This window comes from Nipponia nippon, unplaced genomic scaffold, assembly GCF_047370975.1.
Source record: "Nipponia nippon isolate SJK-2023a ecotype South Korea unplaced genomic scaffold, ASM4737097v1 scaffold_3, whole genome shotgun sequence".
NCBI lineage: Eukaryota > Metazoa > Chordata > Aves > Pelecaniformes > Threskiornithidae > Nipponia > Nipponia nippon.
Window position 1 is genome coordinate 17,069,320 of NW_028262347.1, and position 15,767 is coordinate 17,085,086.

At 41.6% G+C, this 15,767-nt stretch overlaps 1 protein-coding gene across 8 annotated transcripts in view; it reads left to right on the top strand.

The window, feature by feature from the left end:
* Window positions 1-574: 574 nt before the first annotated feature.
* The window catches only part of KIF21A (kinesin family member 21A), a 91,902-nt gene continuing 76,709 nt past the window's right edge, over window positions 575-15,767 (top strand). For all 8 annotated transcript variants that reach the window (XM_087765079.1, XM_087765075.1, XM_087765076.1 and 5 more), the window contains exon 1: window positions 575-947. In XM_087765079.1, the coding sequence (XP_087621205.1) occupies window positions 904-947 (44 nt within the window). In that variant the 5' untranslated portion in view covers window positions 575-903. The remainder of the gene's footprint in view (window positions 948-15,767) is intronic.

Sequence of the window (15,767 nt, forward strand, 5' to 3'; positions counted from 1 at the left end):
GCACGTGTGCGCGCCTGCAAGAGCTGTGCACGGTGACAGCACGAGCGGGGAATTGCGGGGGGATGAGCTGCGCGCGCGGAGCACCGCGTGCAGGTGTGCAAGCGCCATGCATGTGTACGTGCGGGGGAGAAGGCACCTGTGAGCCAGAGGCCACGAATGGCGTCGTGTGCGCCCACAGCTGCCCGCACGCAGGTGCGCGTGTGAGGGGTGCGTGCGGGGCTACACGCGAGCGCACGCGCGGAGGGTAAGCACTGCACGTGCGTGTGGAAAGGCGTGTGAGAGGAGGCGGGCGTGCAAGAGGTGCGTGAGGGACGGGCTGCGTGAGGGGTGCGTGTCCGAACAACAAGGGTGCGTGGGGAGAGGGGGGTGTGCGAGGGGCGGGTGTGTGTGTGGAGAGCGGGTGTGTGTGGAGAGGGGTGTGTGTGGGGGTGTGTGTGAGGAGCTGCGCGGGGCCGCGCACCCACCCGTGCGTGAGGGGAGGCCGCCGGGCGACCGCCCCGCCGTGCCCGCGCCGCCGGCGGCGGCTGCCCGGGGCGGGGCCTGCTGACGCATTGCGGCTGGAGCGGGCGCGGGCGCCGGAGCCCGGCGGGGCGGGGGGCCGCTGCCCGGGGCCCGTCCCTCCGCCCGCCGGCGGGCTGACTGACAGCGCTCCCCGCCCAGCCGCGGGAAGGGCCGGGGAGGAGGAGGAGCGGCGCCAACCGCCCTGCGCTGCCGCGGCTCCTACCTATTCATTCAGGCACCTAAAATGGCTGGAGAGAGGAGGTGGCGGAGCAGGAGGAGGAGGTGAGGGGGGGGAGCCGCGGCCGTGCCCCCACCTCCTCCCCGGCGGGCCCCTCCTCGGCCCGGCAGCGCCCTCCGCTCCCGGCGAGGCTCCCGGCCGCCCCTCACCTGCCCCCCGGCACCATGTCGGCCGGCCAGGACGAGAGCTCGGTGCGGGTGGCGGTCAGGTAAGCGGCGACGCCGCCCCTCCTGCGGGGGCCGGGGGGCGGGCGGGGGGGGGGGGGGAGCGCTCCCCGCGGGCCCTCACGCCACGGGTGACCGTGGTCGGCCGTGCCCGTCAGCCCCGTGGAGCGGGCCCTCTGCGCCGGGCGGCCGCGGGGGAGCGGGGTGCGAGCTCCCCGCCCGCGGGAAGCGGCATCGCCGCCCAGGGACACCAGCGAGGGACACGTCCCCGCAGCAAGAGCGTGTCACCCGGGCTCCGGCTGAGCCTCTTCTTCCTTGCAGCAGTCGGAAATAGCCAAAGGAGAGAAAAAAAACCAACACAAAACCCCACGCCAACCTTTCTGAGGTCTTTCTCAGTCATTTCTCTCTAATTTTCACCAATGACGCTAAAAATATTCCAACTAATTATAGCCCGGTGCTGCAAGTGCTTACTCATGGAAGTAAAGCGGTCCCTTGACTGTAGCGATGCTGTTTGCATCGGGGAGCTCTGCGAGAGTGGATCCTGGCAGGCTGGTATTTTTAGAAGGATAAAGGCTTTTATCCCACGGAGGCTGTGTCTGACCTTACACACCGGGAGGCAAGGACTCCATGAGGCTGCTCACGGTGAATGAGAATAGGTGTATGTAGAAGTCATAATGGGAGTGGAGCTTAAATCATTTTAAAACGCCAGCTAATTCAAATTTCTCTTTTTATCAGAGATAAAAATCTGTTGTTCATCAGTGAACTCTTGGCTCTTCTCGGTTTTCTATGTGAAGGTATTATTTTATTGTTTGAAGAACTTCCAGATTAGCCCACGGATGCCTTAATGTTCAAGATGTCTTTACATAATTAAAACATGAGAAGAAATATATGTATATATGCACGTATATATATGTCTGTATCCGTATGTCAATATTTGGATTTTAATTGTGATACTGAATGATGATTTACTTTTTTCCTTTAAAGAAGTTTATATTATATGCTGACGCACTTGGAGCATTATGCCACAAGACGTCAGACTTTAGGTCTGTATCTACCAGTGGGTCCTTGGAACCACTACACACATCTCGCCTTCTTAGATAATTCAAGGGTTGTATGGGAAGACAAAGAGGGTGGATCATTTTTTCTCTGAAGGGCGTAGGAATAAGCGATGTTACTGCATGCTGCTGTTGGTATGTGCATGTGGGGGGAACAGTTCAATAACATTTTCAGTAAACAGAGAAACACCGCCCCTGCATGATAACATGGGGTGTATGCTGCAGTTGTTCATTGAAGCCTGCTCACCGATTACGGTAGCATTTTCTATGGGGAGAGATGCTTCTGTGAGTGTTGTTATCTGTTGAAGCCTTTTTCACGTAAAGTACAGGCAGCTATTATTCCAAAGCATAATTAGGCTGTATTTTTTAAAAGGAAAATATGAGATAGGTGTGATCCTAAAAATAGGGCGTTACAGGTTTACAGACTGCTCTGTCATTTGAAGAAAATATTAAATATGTTCTGAGCCAAAAAAAATAGTGATGTAGAAGCTCATTTACAAATACAGAGGTTTGTTGCAGCTAGGAATTAAACCTACTGGTGCAAATACGTTTGTAGTTGTAGGTGTGTGATAAATAGATTAGAAATAATACGTGGCAAGGAATTTGTAGAAGTGAATTAAAAGCACCCAGCTGTAGCTCTTGAAAACAAATCCCTAATGTTAAAAGGCATATTTCTGTAACATAATTGTCTAACTAACATCTTATGTCTGAGTGCAGTTCACTAGTAATGAAGAACTGCATCTTTCCTCCTGTCTGCTTTCTTCCTTTTGGCAGATTAACTATTCATGTACAAGATTTCTCCCTCTCTGCTTAGCAATCATGAACAAAAGCCATGCACAATTTTTTTTTTCCACCAGTAGCTCTTTGTAGATGATTTTCTATTATTTCTGGTTGTGTATTTTGCACAGTCCTGTAATTCAACTGGTGTGGCAACTCACTGTGTATCAGCGCCATGCTGTACTGTGCATTATGAATATTACATTCTGTTTTCTTGTTGGGTTTGTTCTTCACTTCTTTTTGGGAACTAGAGCTTAGTCCAATGATGATCTCTACCGCTGTGATGAATTAGTCATTGTTTTTGCATGTATGTTTCCTGAACAAGACTTGCTCTACAGCAGGACCAGCTTTTAGTTTGCAGCCCCCGTGGTAGTAACTGAAGTAAGATATTGGAAAGGCATATTGCACTGAACTTACTGCAAAGCTGGATTTGCTTAAACATAGGTTATAGAATAGACATCACTGAAATTGTTTAGCAAATTGTTTTTCCAGAACCTGGTTATCTCACTTAATTGTATACAACACGATTCAAAAATACTTCATTCTATCCAATTAGCACTACCTTTAAGCTATCATCTTGTATGCTAATTGCTCCCCACTTTCTTCGGTGTAATAATGGGTTTGTGAACGATGAGCTAAATACTCCTGATTTAGTGAAGCATGAAAGCTGAAAATAGTTTGGCAGATAATCCAGTAACTAATGTTAAATTCCCCAATTAAGAAAAAAATTCTTTCTCTATTGTCAATCACCACTGAAAGACTTGTGGAGTTACAGTTTTGATGATGGTGTGCAACTTCAACAAAGAGCTTTGCTCTTCCTGTGACTGTGTATAATGTCTGTTTTCAGATGAAATCAGAGAGCCCCCACGATGGCCATCTAATCAGATGGCTGTTTTTTCTTTCAACTGTGAAAAGCCATCCTTTTTGTAAATCTGAAATTGCTGTCTTGCTTTTGTAAATGTCTTTTCAGTATATGAAAACTAACTTTTGCAGAGCAGGCTATGAAATGGTATAAACATAATAGTCCGTATTTCTGGAACCAAGACCACAAAAAGGATATAGGTTATACTTCCTAATTCTTGTGTGTCTTGCCACTTTAGCGGTGTCCACAGCCGAAATACAGTGTGTAGGCTTCCTGCATGCTGGGTAGATGAAGTTCTCGTCTAAGACTGAGATCCTCAATAGCCAGCGGTCTGTCAGTATTGCATTTTAAAGAGTCATCGTATGAGTTATCCAGGGATTCGATGGGGTCACTGCAGTCAGTACACTAAACCATGACATGAGAGTTACGCTTACTTTCACCAACCAGACATGAGCTGTGTCATAGGAATTGAAATAGCTCCAGCTGGAGAGGTAAGAGTTAGTGCCTATCCTCACTCCATGTGGCTTGGAGCTCTAGGGTTAGGATGTCCTAGCAGTGATGATCTAAGAAGATGACAAAGCTGAACTTGGGTCCTTTCCATTTTTGGATACATGCTAAGCAAGGGAATTCTTGGAGAGCAATAATGTTTGGATAGAGCTCACCAGAAGGCTTGCATGGAGGACCACTATTTGATAAAGCATGGAAGGATGTCTGTTACTTGGATCCTGTCATGGAGGAGACATAACAGTGTAGAATGTTGAAGTAAACGTCTATCTTCTAGTCCTCCAAAGGAGGAAGATGGCCTTGATTCACTCTGAGTCAGTGGCTGCCCCAGACATATAGATGATAAGCTTCAGTGTTGATTTGTAATACTGCCTTTTAAGATGCTGTATGAAGACAGAAGAAGAAATAATGAAGATCAAAGTGAAAAGATGAATCGCTGTGGAAGCTGACCAGCAGTCAAAAAAAGTAAGATGGTCACTCAGACATGCTTGGGTGATACCTCAGGTGGAGTGGGCACTAATAGGACATGAAGTGCCAGCTGGTGAAGCTAAAGGAAGTAGGGCTTTGGCATTGGGCACGTTGTCATTGTGAAAGATGGAGCCCAGTTGAAACTGTGTTAATGGCCAGAACACAAAGAACCAGGGGAGAGAGGAGTTAGGGGATGATGTTTCATAATCAATTTAGGAACAGGGATTTTTGCAACTAATCAAGCTGCTTGAAATATGAAATCAGGATACAGTGTTAACTTTTGATAAGGCAAACGGGATATGTTCATCCCTTGTAACCTTAGCCCTCCATTGCAAAGGTTTATTATGGGAACACTGGATTTCTTCTTTTCATACCCTTAGTTCTTGAATTATGTGACCAGTTGGACCTCTTCTGCATTTTTTTTCTCCTTTGCTAGTTTCTGTGTATTTTTTTCTCCCCATACTGAATCTGCTGTTTGTTGTCATGCATCCCTCTACCTTATCTTTTGTATTGCTCATTTTCAGTGTTTTTTTCTAATAGCTTTTACACTGAAGTTCTTCTCTGTGCTAGATCCAGCTACTGTTAAATACCTTAGGAAAGAAACAACTGAGTGGAAGGAACCTGTCTTTTTTGATAGGTGTGTTTTGAAGCACTTTGGCTGTTGAAATTGATTTTCTTTCTTGGGCTGCTGTTCTGCAAACACTTACAGCTGTGTTTAAGCTTTCTACCATGAATAGATCCTCAAATGTCAGATGAATGGCCATGTATACTGTGCTATATATCATAAGCTCTGGAGGGCAGAGGTACTAATTTCATGCTTCCCATACAGTGCTAAGCATTGTCATAAATCATTCTGTAATTAGACAAGCAACAGCAATGGATTACAGTACTATCCATTGGCTCCTTAAAATGAACCAAAGTTTTCCTTTTATTAGACAATAGTTATTACCCATCTGTAACCATGTGAAGCTGTGAAAGTTTTTTTGGAAAATGTATCTCAAAGTAACTGTATTAATGAAGTTCAGCAGTCTATCAGTATGCAAGTATGCCCCACCAAAGACAAAAAAAAAAAATTGTTCAACAGTATTAAATAGTAATTTTCTGAGAATGTTAGGTGTTGGGAAATATTTCTTTTGGAGAGAGAGTCTGTTAGCGGAAAGCTACAAAAGAGTTCTTGTTTTTGGAAAGCTCATGTTGTGTATCTTTTGTTAGTTTTGATGTTTCTCTTTGCTCCCTGACTTAAACAAACATTCCCTTGTCCGTCACTGAAACTTTACTCTACCCCATCCATATGTTTTGCATTTCAGCTGAAAAAAAAGACACGGCACCATCTGCTGCTGAATTAATTCAGGTTTCATCATATCTAACTTGATCATCCGTAACTGATATTGCTTGGGGGAGGCTGAAATCTGCGATCTTGCTTTCCAGGAAATAAACTTTCCTTTCCACCACTCGTGATGTAAACACAAACGCGTTCTTTGATGGAGGAGAAAGAAATCCTAGTCGGACATTTCCCTTGATGTCATGTATTACTTGCCAAAAGATGGATATGCCTTGAATTTAAGAAGAAAAAGCAATGAGTGGCGTGCATGAGTGGTCTGTTCATGCTTGTGTATGAATTATATTTCTAACTTGTCACTTCCCAAAGTTTGTAGAAGACTTGAGAATTTACTTCGCTTTGAAAATCCACTGAGTTAGTTGCCAATTTCCATTTAATGCTTTTTTCTTTACTACTTATGCTCTGTGGAGAGTTAGGATTTATATTGTTGGCCTAGACATTCCTTTATTACTGAACTAAAGGCTTTACATTTCCAGTTTTTCTGTGTGACTTCTGTAAATTCTTCTATAGGAGTTGAATGGCCCTTGTGCTTGGGAGCAAGGGAGCCTTGCTCCCTCCCTCTGCTTTCCCTTTATTTGCTTTAAGCGTTTTATAGATCGTCCTTGCTGCCCACTCAGAGATGGCTGCTGGAATTCTTGCTTTCATGTTCTGTTGCCTGATTACTGCTGGGGAAATAAAGCCATTTTAGCTGCATTTTTTTCTGTTAAAAGGAAAACATTCGATATCCTGCCATATCTGTGGCTGCTGGAGCAGAGAATTTTTTCTTATGCTAATATTATTCCTATATAAAATACTTGCAAGAAGTTAAAAGTATCATTTGAACTGGAGAACAAGAAAGTTTAATTAGAAATCAAACCAGATCCAAACAAGTCCAGCAAGAGTAACTGCATGAGCTGTGCCTTTTTCTTGTGCTCTGTTCTCCTCTAAAATTGTTTTAAATCTTTGTTCATTTTCTTCCTGTCCTTCCTCCTTTTTTTTTGTAGTTCTCCGTGTTTATTTCCACTTTTCCCTGGTGAAACTTTTCTGGAATAAATGTGTCTGCTCCAGTATGACTAAAGGGAGAAATGCAGCCTGATTTTTCAAACATGTTCTCTTGTTTGATGTGTTTACCATAGCAACAAGATGCAAATGGAGAACGGTGAAAGGGTTTTAAGGTCAGCGTCACAGTGAGTTTGATGCATAGAGAAGGTCTGCTCAATATGTATTTTAAAATGTGAAAAACTGCTGATTCAGAGCTAACAATTGATTAGCATAAAATATTCCCTGGGTCGACTCTGTATGGAAATAAGGAGTGAGGAGGACGTACCATCTGGTCCTTTATTTTTATCAGTATCCTCAACAGATTTGGTAAAGACAACTGCTGCTGGAATAATTCATTTTTGTTTAAAGAACTTTTTTTTTAATCAGCTGACAAATACTAGGCTTGCTGTTAGGGACAATGCACCCTTTAAGCATCTTTAGGTCTTTAAGTCTACCTAACAAAAATGAATGACATACCCTTGAGCCTGCTTACTGTGCAGTTTCAACACAGAAAACTGAGAGCAACAAGACCTTAGTAAAAGGTTATGATATTATTGTTCTACTATATACAGCAATTTATTTGCATTCAAGTTGAATAGTGCATTTCTGTTCTTAGATTTAAAAATGGATTAAAGGATTTGTTGTCTGGGTAATTTTTGGTGTCTCACTGGTGGTTTTTGCATTCATGCTGTTACAGAAACTCTGCGTACTTCAGTTGGTTAGAAAATACGTAACTCTTTGCAGGACACTTTAGATTTAATGTCGTTTTTCCATACTCGCTCTTAAATATTCCAGGGTTCTTGAAATGCTTTCTCTTCTATACTGTAGCTTTGAAGAACACTTTCATTTCTGTTCAACATAATTGATCCTTTAAAACCATGACTAAAACATGATTCTCAAGGTGGATAAAGAGCTAAAGGACTGTAGCATGCTACAGCATGACGGTTCAGCTACCACAGCTGAACACATGGAAGGTTATAGCTAATAGGACTGGCCAGAAGATGTTTCTCTCTTGTGAGACCTCTCAAATGGAAGAGTTTGATCAAAGTCTTCTCTGTTTACCTGGTCTAATCTCACTCGGGGTTTTGAACAAAGGTCTTCCACATTTTGGGTCAATGCTGCAAGCATTTGGTTATTGTCTTTGTTTAAGCCTGTGTATTTTTTCCTTATTTTAATTGACTACTTATTTTTCTTCCCATTTCTAACCATGTTAGTTGTCTTTTGCTTAATACTGCTAAAATGAAGTTAAGGGGGCATCTTCAGCTGAAAAGCTATATAGCTGTGGAGTATTAATGTCGGTCAAGAGACTATATTGAAGCATGTGAATTTTTAGCAATGTTGATGAAAAGGTTATGCAAGTAATCAGTAATAGTTTAAAACATAAAGGAAAGAGTATCCTCTATAAATATATTGCAAATAACGAAGTACAGTCTTGCATAATCCTGGGGTCACTAGCAAGCCTGCTAAGAAATGTCCTATGTACAGTATAATCCTTAGTATTGTATAGAATGTAGGAACCCAGATAAGCCACTTTCTTTGAAGCATTTGGTACTGCGTTGCCTGTGAGACTGCATCTTCTTGGAATAAAGTGATAGCAAGGCAGACTGACTTAAGTAAGATGTCTGTTTATATAACTTATTCAAAATATTGAAAATGAAGTTAATTAGAAAAGTAACTTTGTTTTTCAAAGCCATTAATTCTTAGCATTCATGTTGTTGGACATTTCTTCCCTTTAGCACGGGACTAACTGGGAGGTGAGTCCTGACACCTGTGTCACTCTGAGTAGCTCATTATCCCAAGATCTTGGAGTTGCTAATCTCTCACTCAGTAGTATTGATTAAATACATTCGCCAACTGCAGCAGTGCTTCTATCTTAGTTTGTGCTTGATTCTGTCCTAGGACAGAATATCTATGTCCTCATCTCTGCCCTTATGAGGATATGAGAGGGCTATGAGTGTAGGTAGTGAGTCTTTTGTCTTTTTTTTAATATTGTTTTCCTGCTCTTCCCTCCCCGTGCTCGACTGGCACTTTGTGTATTGTCATCTCAGAATTCTGTCATAAGTTCCTCAGGCCAAAGATGTAGCTTCAAAGTATAGTAAACACTTCTGGTGCGATATAAATAATACACGATGTAGTATCACAAGAAAAGCAACTGCTACTAAAACACCCGAGTTAGTCATTACCTTCTATGAAAAGTGTTACAATTAAAAATTCTGGTTTGCTAAAGCATGTGTATGGCTTTGTTTCTCTCTCTCCCCCACCATTTGTTTCTGTGTGGAGAGAAAAAAAAAAATTATGCCTGTACCAGACACTTTGATCTGTAGGAAATAGCTGACTACTAATTTTTTTTACCTGCTAAGCAAACCATACATTGTTTTAGTTTTCACTCTACATAAGTTGTCCAGGTAAGGTTTATTTCACTCCCTGGTCTCAAATGCATTCCTTTTGAAGTCTGGTCTTTAATTTTAAGTACATATGAAATAATTATTTTTAGGCTCTGGCTCTGTAATGTGATGCTTTTGAATGTTGTTTGTTTGTTTTTAAGAATTCTTATCTCTATACACATTACTTTGCAGACTAGGGATATTGATACCATCTAAGCATCTCCTGTATTTTCTTTTTCTAGTTACAGTTATATCGCGTGTGTGTGTGTGAATAACTGGGAGAGGTTGATTTGTTTTATGAGCAAACTGTTTGAAACACATTAAAGACCAGAAAAATATTTTCATGTTGGGTTAAGAGGGAGTAAACATCTGAATATATATTTTCTAGATGTCATAGAAAAGAGAATGATTCTCTTCAAACAGTGTTTGAAGAGGTAGTAGGTCAGAGAGAAGGCCACCTGTTCAATCTATATCACTTAGAGCACGGCTTATGCTTCTGTCTAATCTAATCAGTCAGCCCATCACTCAAGAACAATAAAATTGTCATTTTGATCTTCACTAGCAGAACTTTGAGTTCAGCAAAAGTGGACTGGTGTTCAGTGTCGTCTAAAAATGAGATCTGAGATAGGGCTGAACTGGTATTGACAGGTAAACTATTTGACAATTAAACATCAGTATAATGTCCTATTTTTTTTTTCTTTCTTTTCTGCTCCCAAAAGCTTCAGACTTTAGGTTTCATTTGGGTTTTCTGTTTGTTTTGTGAGTGTCTTCCCCCCCCCCCCCCCCCCTTTCGTTCTTCCACACACAGTCCCCAAAGTGATCTACATTGGCTGGTCATCTAGTCAACCCACTGTCTTGGCTCTGCATTTTAAAGCGCAGCTGTAGATGTATTTCGTTATTGTTGTTAGCAGAGCTTTTGAGGAACAGGTGGACTTTTCATTGTTCTCTAAATGTCAACAAGTAAAGCCTTGGTAGGCCCCAAAGAGGAAGAAACTTTGTACAGCTCAGAGCTTCATATGAAAATGCTTTGTTCTGTGCTTGCAGCCCTGAAAGCAGGGCTGGCCCATGCCAGGCCAATGCTTCTGTTGATTTTTAACTCTCAGGACTGCTGAATGCTGAGATGTTTCTTTGGGAAGAGAGGACTTGCATAAAATGGTGTTGGCCTACATCTTGGATGATACTTGACTGAAGATAAAGGGCCAGTGTGCTCTCTGCTGCTACTGTAGGCCAGAATTAAAGTGATTATGAATAATGCATAAAAATTAAGCATGGAACAGCAGTGTTGTATTGTGGCAAAAGAAGAAAATTTGTGTATATAGAAACTGGAGTTTTTATTTAAGGTGCAAATTAATCCATACCGTTTGTTCAATACTGCTAATGTCTTGGCTGATGTCTAGTGTTAGGTTTTGGGTGCTGCAGTTCAAGAAAAATGTGGACTAACTGAGGGGAACTGAAAAGAGAAGGGAAATGACTGTTTGTGTAGAAAACATGCCCAGTTCCATAGTGCGAGATATGAGGAGTGAAGACTGCTAAAAGACACATCTTGAAATACCTAGAGTGAAATACAAAGTAGAAGGGAATAAATTGTTCTTCATGTTCAAGGTGAAGTGGATAAAAGGTAATAGGCTTAAATTGCTGTAAGAAAAGTGAAAGATTGGAAGAAAATATTTTTCTGTTGTAAGGGTGGATGTCCTGGAACAATTTATCTGTGGAGATGTGGAATTGCCCATACAGGAGGCTTTTTAAAAGCGGTTCAAACTGATAACTGCCGAGAATGTTTTGGACGTAGTTGATATTACCTTGGTCCAGAAAGGCAGAGTGGGTGAACAAACTCTATGACCTTTCCAGCTCTTTTCCATCCCAATTGTCTGTAATTCTGTGAAGCTGCATGCCAAGTTCCAGGATCTGAATTCAGCACAGTTGAATGATTCCATTCAGATGTCAGAATATATTTACCGGGATATGACAATATCCACATGAACAATAAAGCCTTATAGATTTGGAAGGGTAAGCTTAGACTAATTCAAGTTTGAAGGGACCTCAGGAGGTCATCTGATCCAACCTCCCACTCAAAGCAGGGTCCAAACTAAATTCAGGTGAGGTTGCTCAGGGCTCTATCAAGGTAGGTCTTGGAAAACCTTCTGAGGATGGAGATGCCTCAGTCTCTCTGGACAAACAATACTTGACTGTCTTAATGGGCAGAATTTTTTCCTTATGTCAAGTTGGGAAGTCGCTTGCTTTGGTTTATGACCACTGCCTCTTGTGCTCCTGATGTGAACCTCAGTAAGGACCTTGGGTCTGTTGTCTTGGTAGTCTTCTGTATTGGAAGAGAGCAGGCAAAGCCTAAAAGCCAGGAAGATATTGAAGAGCTCTGTGCCTATGATCTGTTGGAAAGGGGGAGATATGGGGGCCAGCTGCAGCAAAGGGGGTGCAGCCTCTTCTCCAGATGAGTTCTGAATATGACAGAGCAGATTCTTGGGGCACTGACAGTCATCATACTGGTGATAAGGCTGCTATTAGGAGGTAATGTGTTGTAAGCATACACAGCATGAAGTACTGGAAGCTTTTGTTTGTTTGCATGGTTTCTATATTCTTTCTGTTCTAAAGTCTATTTCTTTCCCTCGTCCAACCCTTCCCTACCTGTCTTGAAGACTATTTCATGGTAGATGTGATATTGCTGCTGTGAAAGCATTTGGAGTGTGATTCAGTTGTGGGTAGAAATCTGCTTTCCTCTTCTCCCAGCAGGAATACGTGGCGGTCACCTTCTGCCTGCATTTCCTCTGCCACAGTTTAAGCTCACTTATTCTTTTGGCCAAGTTGACTAATGAGAATAATTAACCTCCAGCACTGTTTAATGTTTCTTTGCTTTTCAGATGTTCATGCTCTCCTCAGCCATCTCATAGAATAATCGTGCCTGTTTCCCTGTCCCCCTCCCTGTGACAGTTCATGTTTCATTCTTTCAGATCTTCTGGCTTGTTCAAATGGTGTCTTCTGTAAGTCAGAAAGAAATGCAGACAATAGTCAGTGCTTTGTCGCATGAAGCACATGATAATCTTGTGAATACAATCTAAAGCATCAGTTACTTATCTTGGAAAAGTTTCTTAGGACTTTTCAGAAATGAATTATAATTTGTGCGTTATTGGTTTTTGTCTTGTCTGTTGAAAAATAGATTTTAAAATTGTATTTATTTCTTTGGGTTTGTGTGTACATATAATGTGTGTGAAGCACTGGGCAAAGTTAACGTTCAGCTTGGTTTGTATTGTTGGATGTCTGCCTGGTATCTGTGTAAGGGCTGTCTGGTTGAAGTTCAGTCTGTTTAAAACAGAGGAATGTATTGGTAGACTGAGGAAAGTGTTTCGAAGCTCATGATATCTGCATCTCTTGAAGATATATGCTTTTGATTCTCAGACTGCAGCTAGGAAATGCTACTGACTTCCAAGTTTTGTCAGATCTGTCAAGGAAATTTCACTAATTGTAGTCTAGCCAGATGACTGACTTGCATTTTTTTTTTTGTGTGTATTCTGTAATTTATAAATGCATTTTTCATCTTAAGATTAAACTTCTTTATATGCAAGGTTATGTCTATGTCTATAAGGTATATGTCTAATGAAGGAATATCCAGTGGGGCAGAATGCTTGTAATGTACTGCACTGTTTTAGTGAAAATTGCTCTCCTGTTTTGTTGCCTCCTTCGTATAGAGGGGGATGGTCACTCCAGCACAGCAATGTGTGTGAGAGGTCCTCTCCTTTGCTGAGAAGTTACATGAATTGGCATTGTGTTATTTTTCCATTCTGATAATAAAAAATAAACTGTAAGATCCTGACTGTTAACCCACTTTCTGTTCAAAATAGCAACAATGCTACAATTTTAGTGTATTAATACATTAAATATTTTGGTGATAGTAACTGTATTTCAAATACTAAATTTGTAAACTTTTTTCTTGGGTCGCTCCTGCTGTTTTCTGTGGGGTGTAGGGTTTTTGGTTTCGTTCTTCCTTGTCAGCTAATAATGCATTTGGCATTTAGTTGTCTCCCGTTTCTGCAAGATCTGCCTCCAATTTCTGAATGTCAGATCCTTCAGAATGGCTCTGGGGCTGGTATTCAAATATTCAAAACCAATCAGTTTAAAGCATGATTTTAAGTTACGCTGTAACCCAGGTTTCAGGTATTAATGCATTCAACATATTGTAAGACCATCTCCCTCTGAGTCACTTTACTTTTAAAGTGCAATATATAAATCAGATTATTCGGGTTATTTTCCGTATCTGTTTGTCCTTTGAGGCTGAAAGCTCCGTCTCTGGAGATCTTAAAAGTAGATGAGGGAAACAGCAGAAGGACTGCTAGGCTAAAACAAGACATGGATATATTAATACGTGAGCACTAGTGTTAGTTGATGTAAAATGATACTGGATGGACAACTTATAAGGTACTGCTGGGACAAATAGTTGGAAGAAATTTTTGTGTTTAAGGGGTATCTCTGCTGCAGCTGTTACCAGTACTGGGAATTCTCTGGATATACTACTGCCTGTCGAGGTGGGTGATGCCATATACCCTATATACACCAGTGTCCCCCCTTCTCTGTGCCAGCATGAGCAAATATCCGGTTATGGGACACTGTCCATCTTGCTTCCAAAGTTGGAAGTACTTAAATAGCCTGTGTGACTTGTTTTAGGTTTTTTTTCCTCAGTACAAGGCTAAGCTACAAAGTCTTGGACATCTGCTGCTGTTTATAGGGTCAGCTCTGCTGTTGGAGTATCGATGATCCCGTCTTCCGAGTGTTCGTTCAGTATTTAATATGCTGGGGAGACTCCTATTGCTTGTTGATCTAGGTACAACTGGAGCACAAAGGTAGGGGATGTCTTCAGTTACTTTGGAAACGGCTGAAAAGTTTTGTTCCCGAAGGAAATAGACTTTCAAAGCTCTCCCTTTCTTCCCCCACAGCTAGGTAGGAATGACGAGACAGTGTAGAACCAGGGACTTTGCAGTTTTATTGTGAAGTCTGAAAGGTTCAAGGACAGCCAGAACTTTTTTCCTTTCTTCTAATCCACAAGTCTCTCTGGATATCCTTATTATGTGCCATTACATACTGGACTTGTTCAGTTCAGTGTGCTTGTGACTGGTGCAAAAATCACAGGAGCTACAGATTGCACAAGAACCTCTCTTATGTGGGGTATAGCTTTTTTTTTAAAAAAAAAAAGGAAAAGCTTTTTTTTGATCAGGTTTTTCTCACTTGTTTGAGTCCTGGTCTAGTTTATTTACTTTAAATTGTTAGTTAGGGTAGGTGACAAAGGACTTCAAATACCAGACTTTATTTATTATTTTTTTTTTTAAAAAAAACCATGGTTCCAGCAAGAATTGCTAGAGGTACTGAATCTAGCAGTTCCTGCTGTGACAGCAGGTTTTAGGTGGAGTGTCACTGCTGTACTGTTTTCCAGCTGCTGAGTCTTTGTGTTGCTCCGTTTTTTGCTGCCTTTGCAAGACCCCTCTGCCAACACTGCTGCTGCAGATTAGAGGTCAACAACCTCAATGTGCTGCTTTGCAATGGCTGCCTGGGAACACAGGGCTGAAGTCTTGTTACTCTGAACTGAAAACTGTTCGTGATACCTCCAGATTAGGATGATGATGGGTAGTATAGAGAAGATACAAGAGATTGTGTACATTTTTGATCCATTCTGACTCTGATAAGATTGTCTGACATATTGTGTAACACCAGTCAAATGGATTTGATTGAGAATCCAATTATGTGTTTAGTTAAAAACATGATCATATGTGAAGTGCAACCAGTCCTGACCTCAGACTTCAAGAGGCAGGGATATCCTCTCCTTTCATTAGCTCCAGGTAATCCCACTCCCTGTCCTGAATCTGTCACTCACTCACAGTTTCAATTTGTCTTGTTCCTGTTCTTCAGCCACTGATTCTTAATTCGGTGGTCTAGAAATGGTTAACTCTGGTAAGTATAGTTGGGAAATAAGCTATTTGTAGTTTCCTATGGGCCCCGCTAATTATTCATGTGATGAGGCTTACATAAGGGCTGCATTGCAGTTACACTTCATTTGATGACAGAGTTCTGTATTTCTGTGTAAACAAAAATCAAGTGATAAGGCATGGGCAAGCAAAGTCTATAGTTGAAACCAGGGAGAAGACAAACTTTTCTGGGAGGATCTTAAGGTGGTACTATCGGCTTAACTCTCATGTTTCTTTAAAAAAAAAAAAAAAACCAACAAAAAACAACCAAAAAAACGCCCAACTGACAGTATTTTATTTAAAAAGAAAAAAAAAATTGTTTAAGAACTGAAAGAGCATTCATTGCTGTCATTGTTCCTTGCTTTAGCATGTCTTCAGATTCAGTGGTGAAATGAGTTAAATTGTACAATTAAAATTTTGTGTAGCATGAGTTAGCAAAATATTAACATTTAAAACAGCACGGAGATTTTTCTCTTTAGCTTTGACACTGAA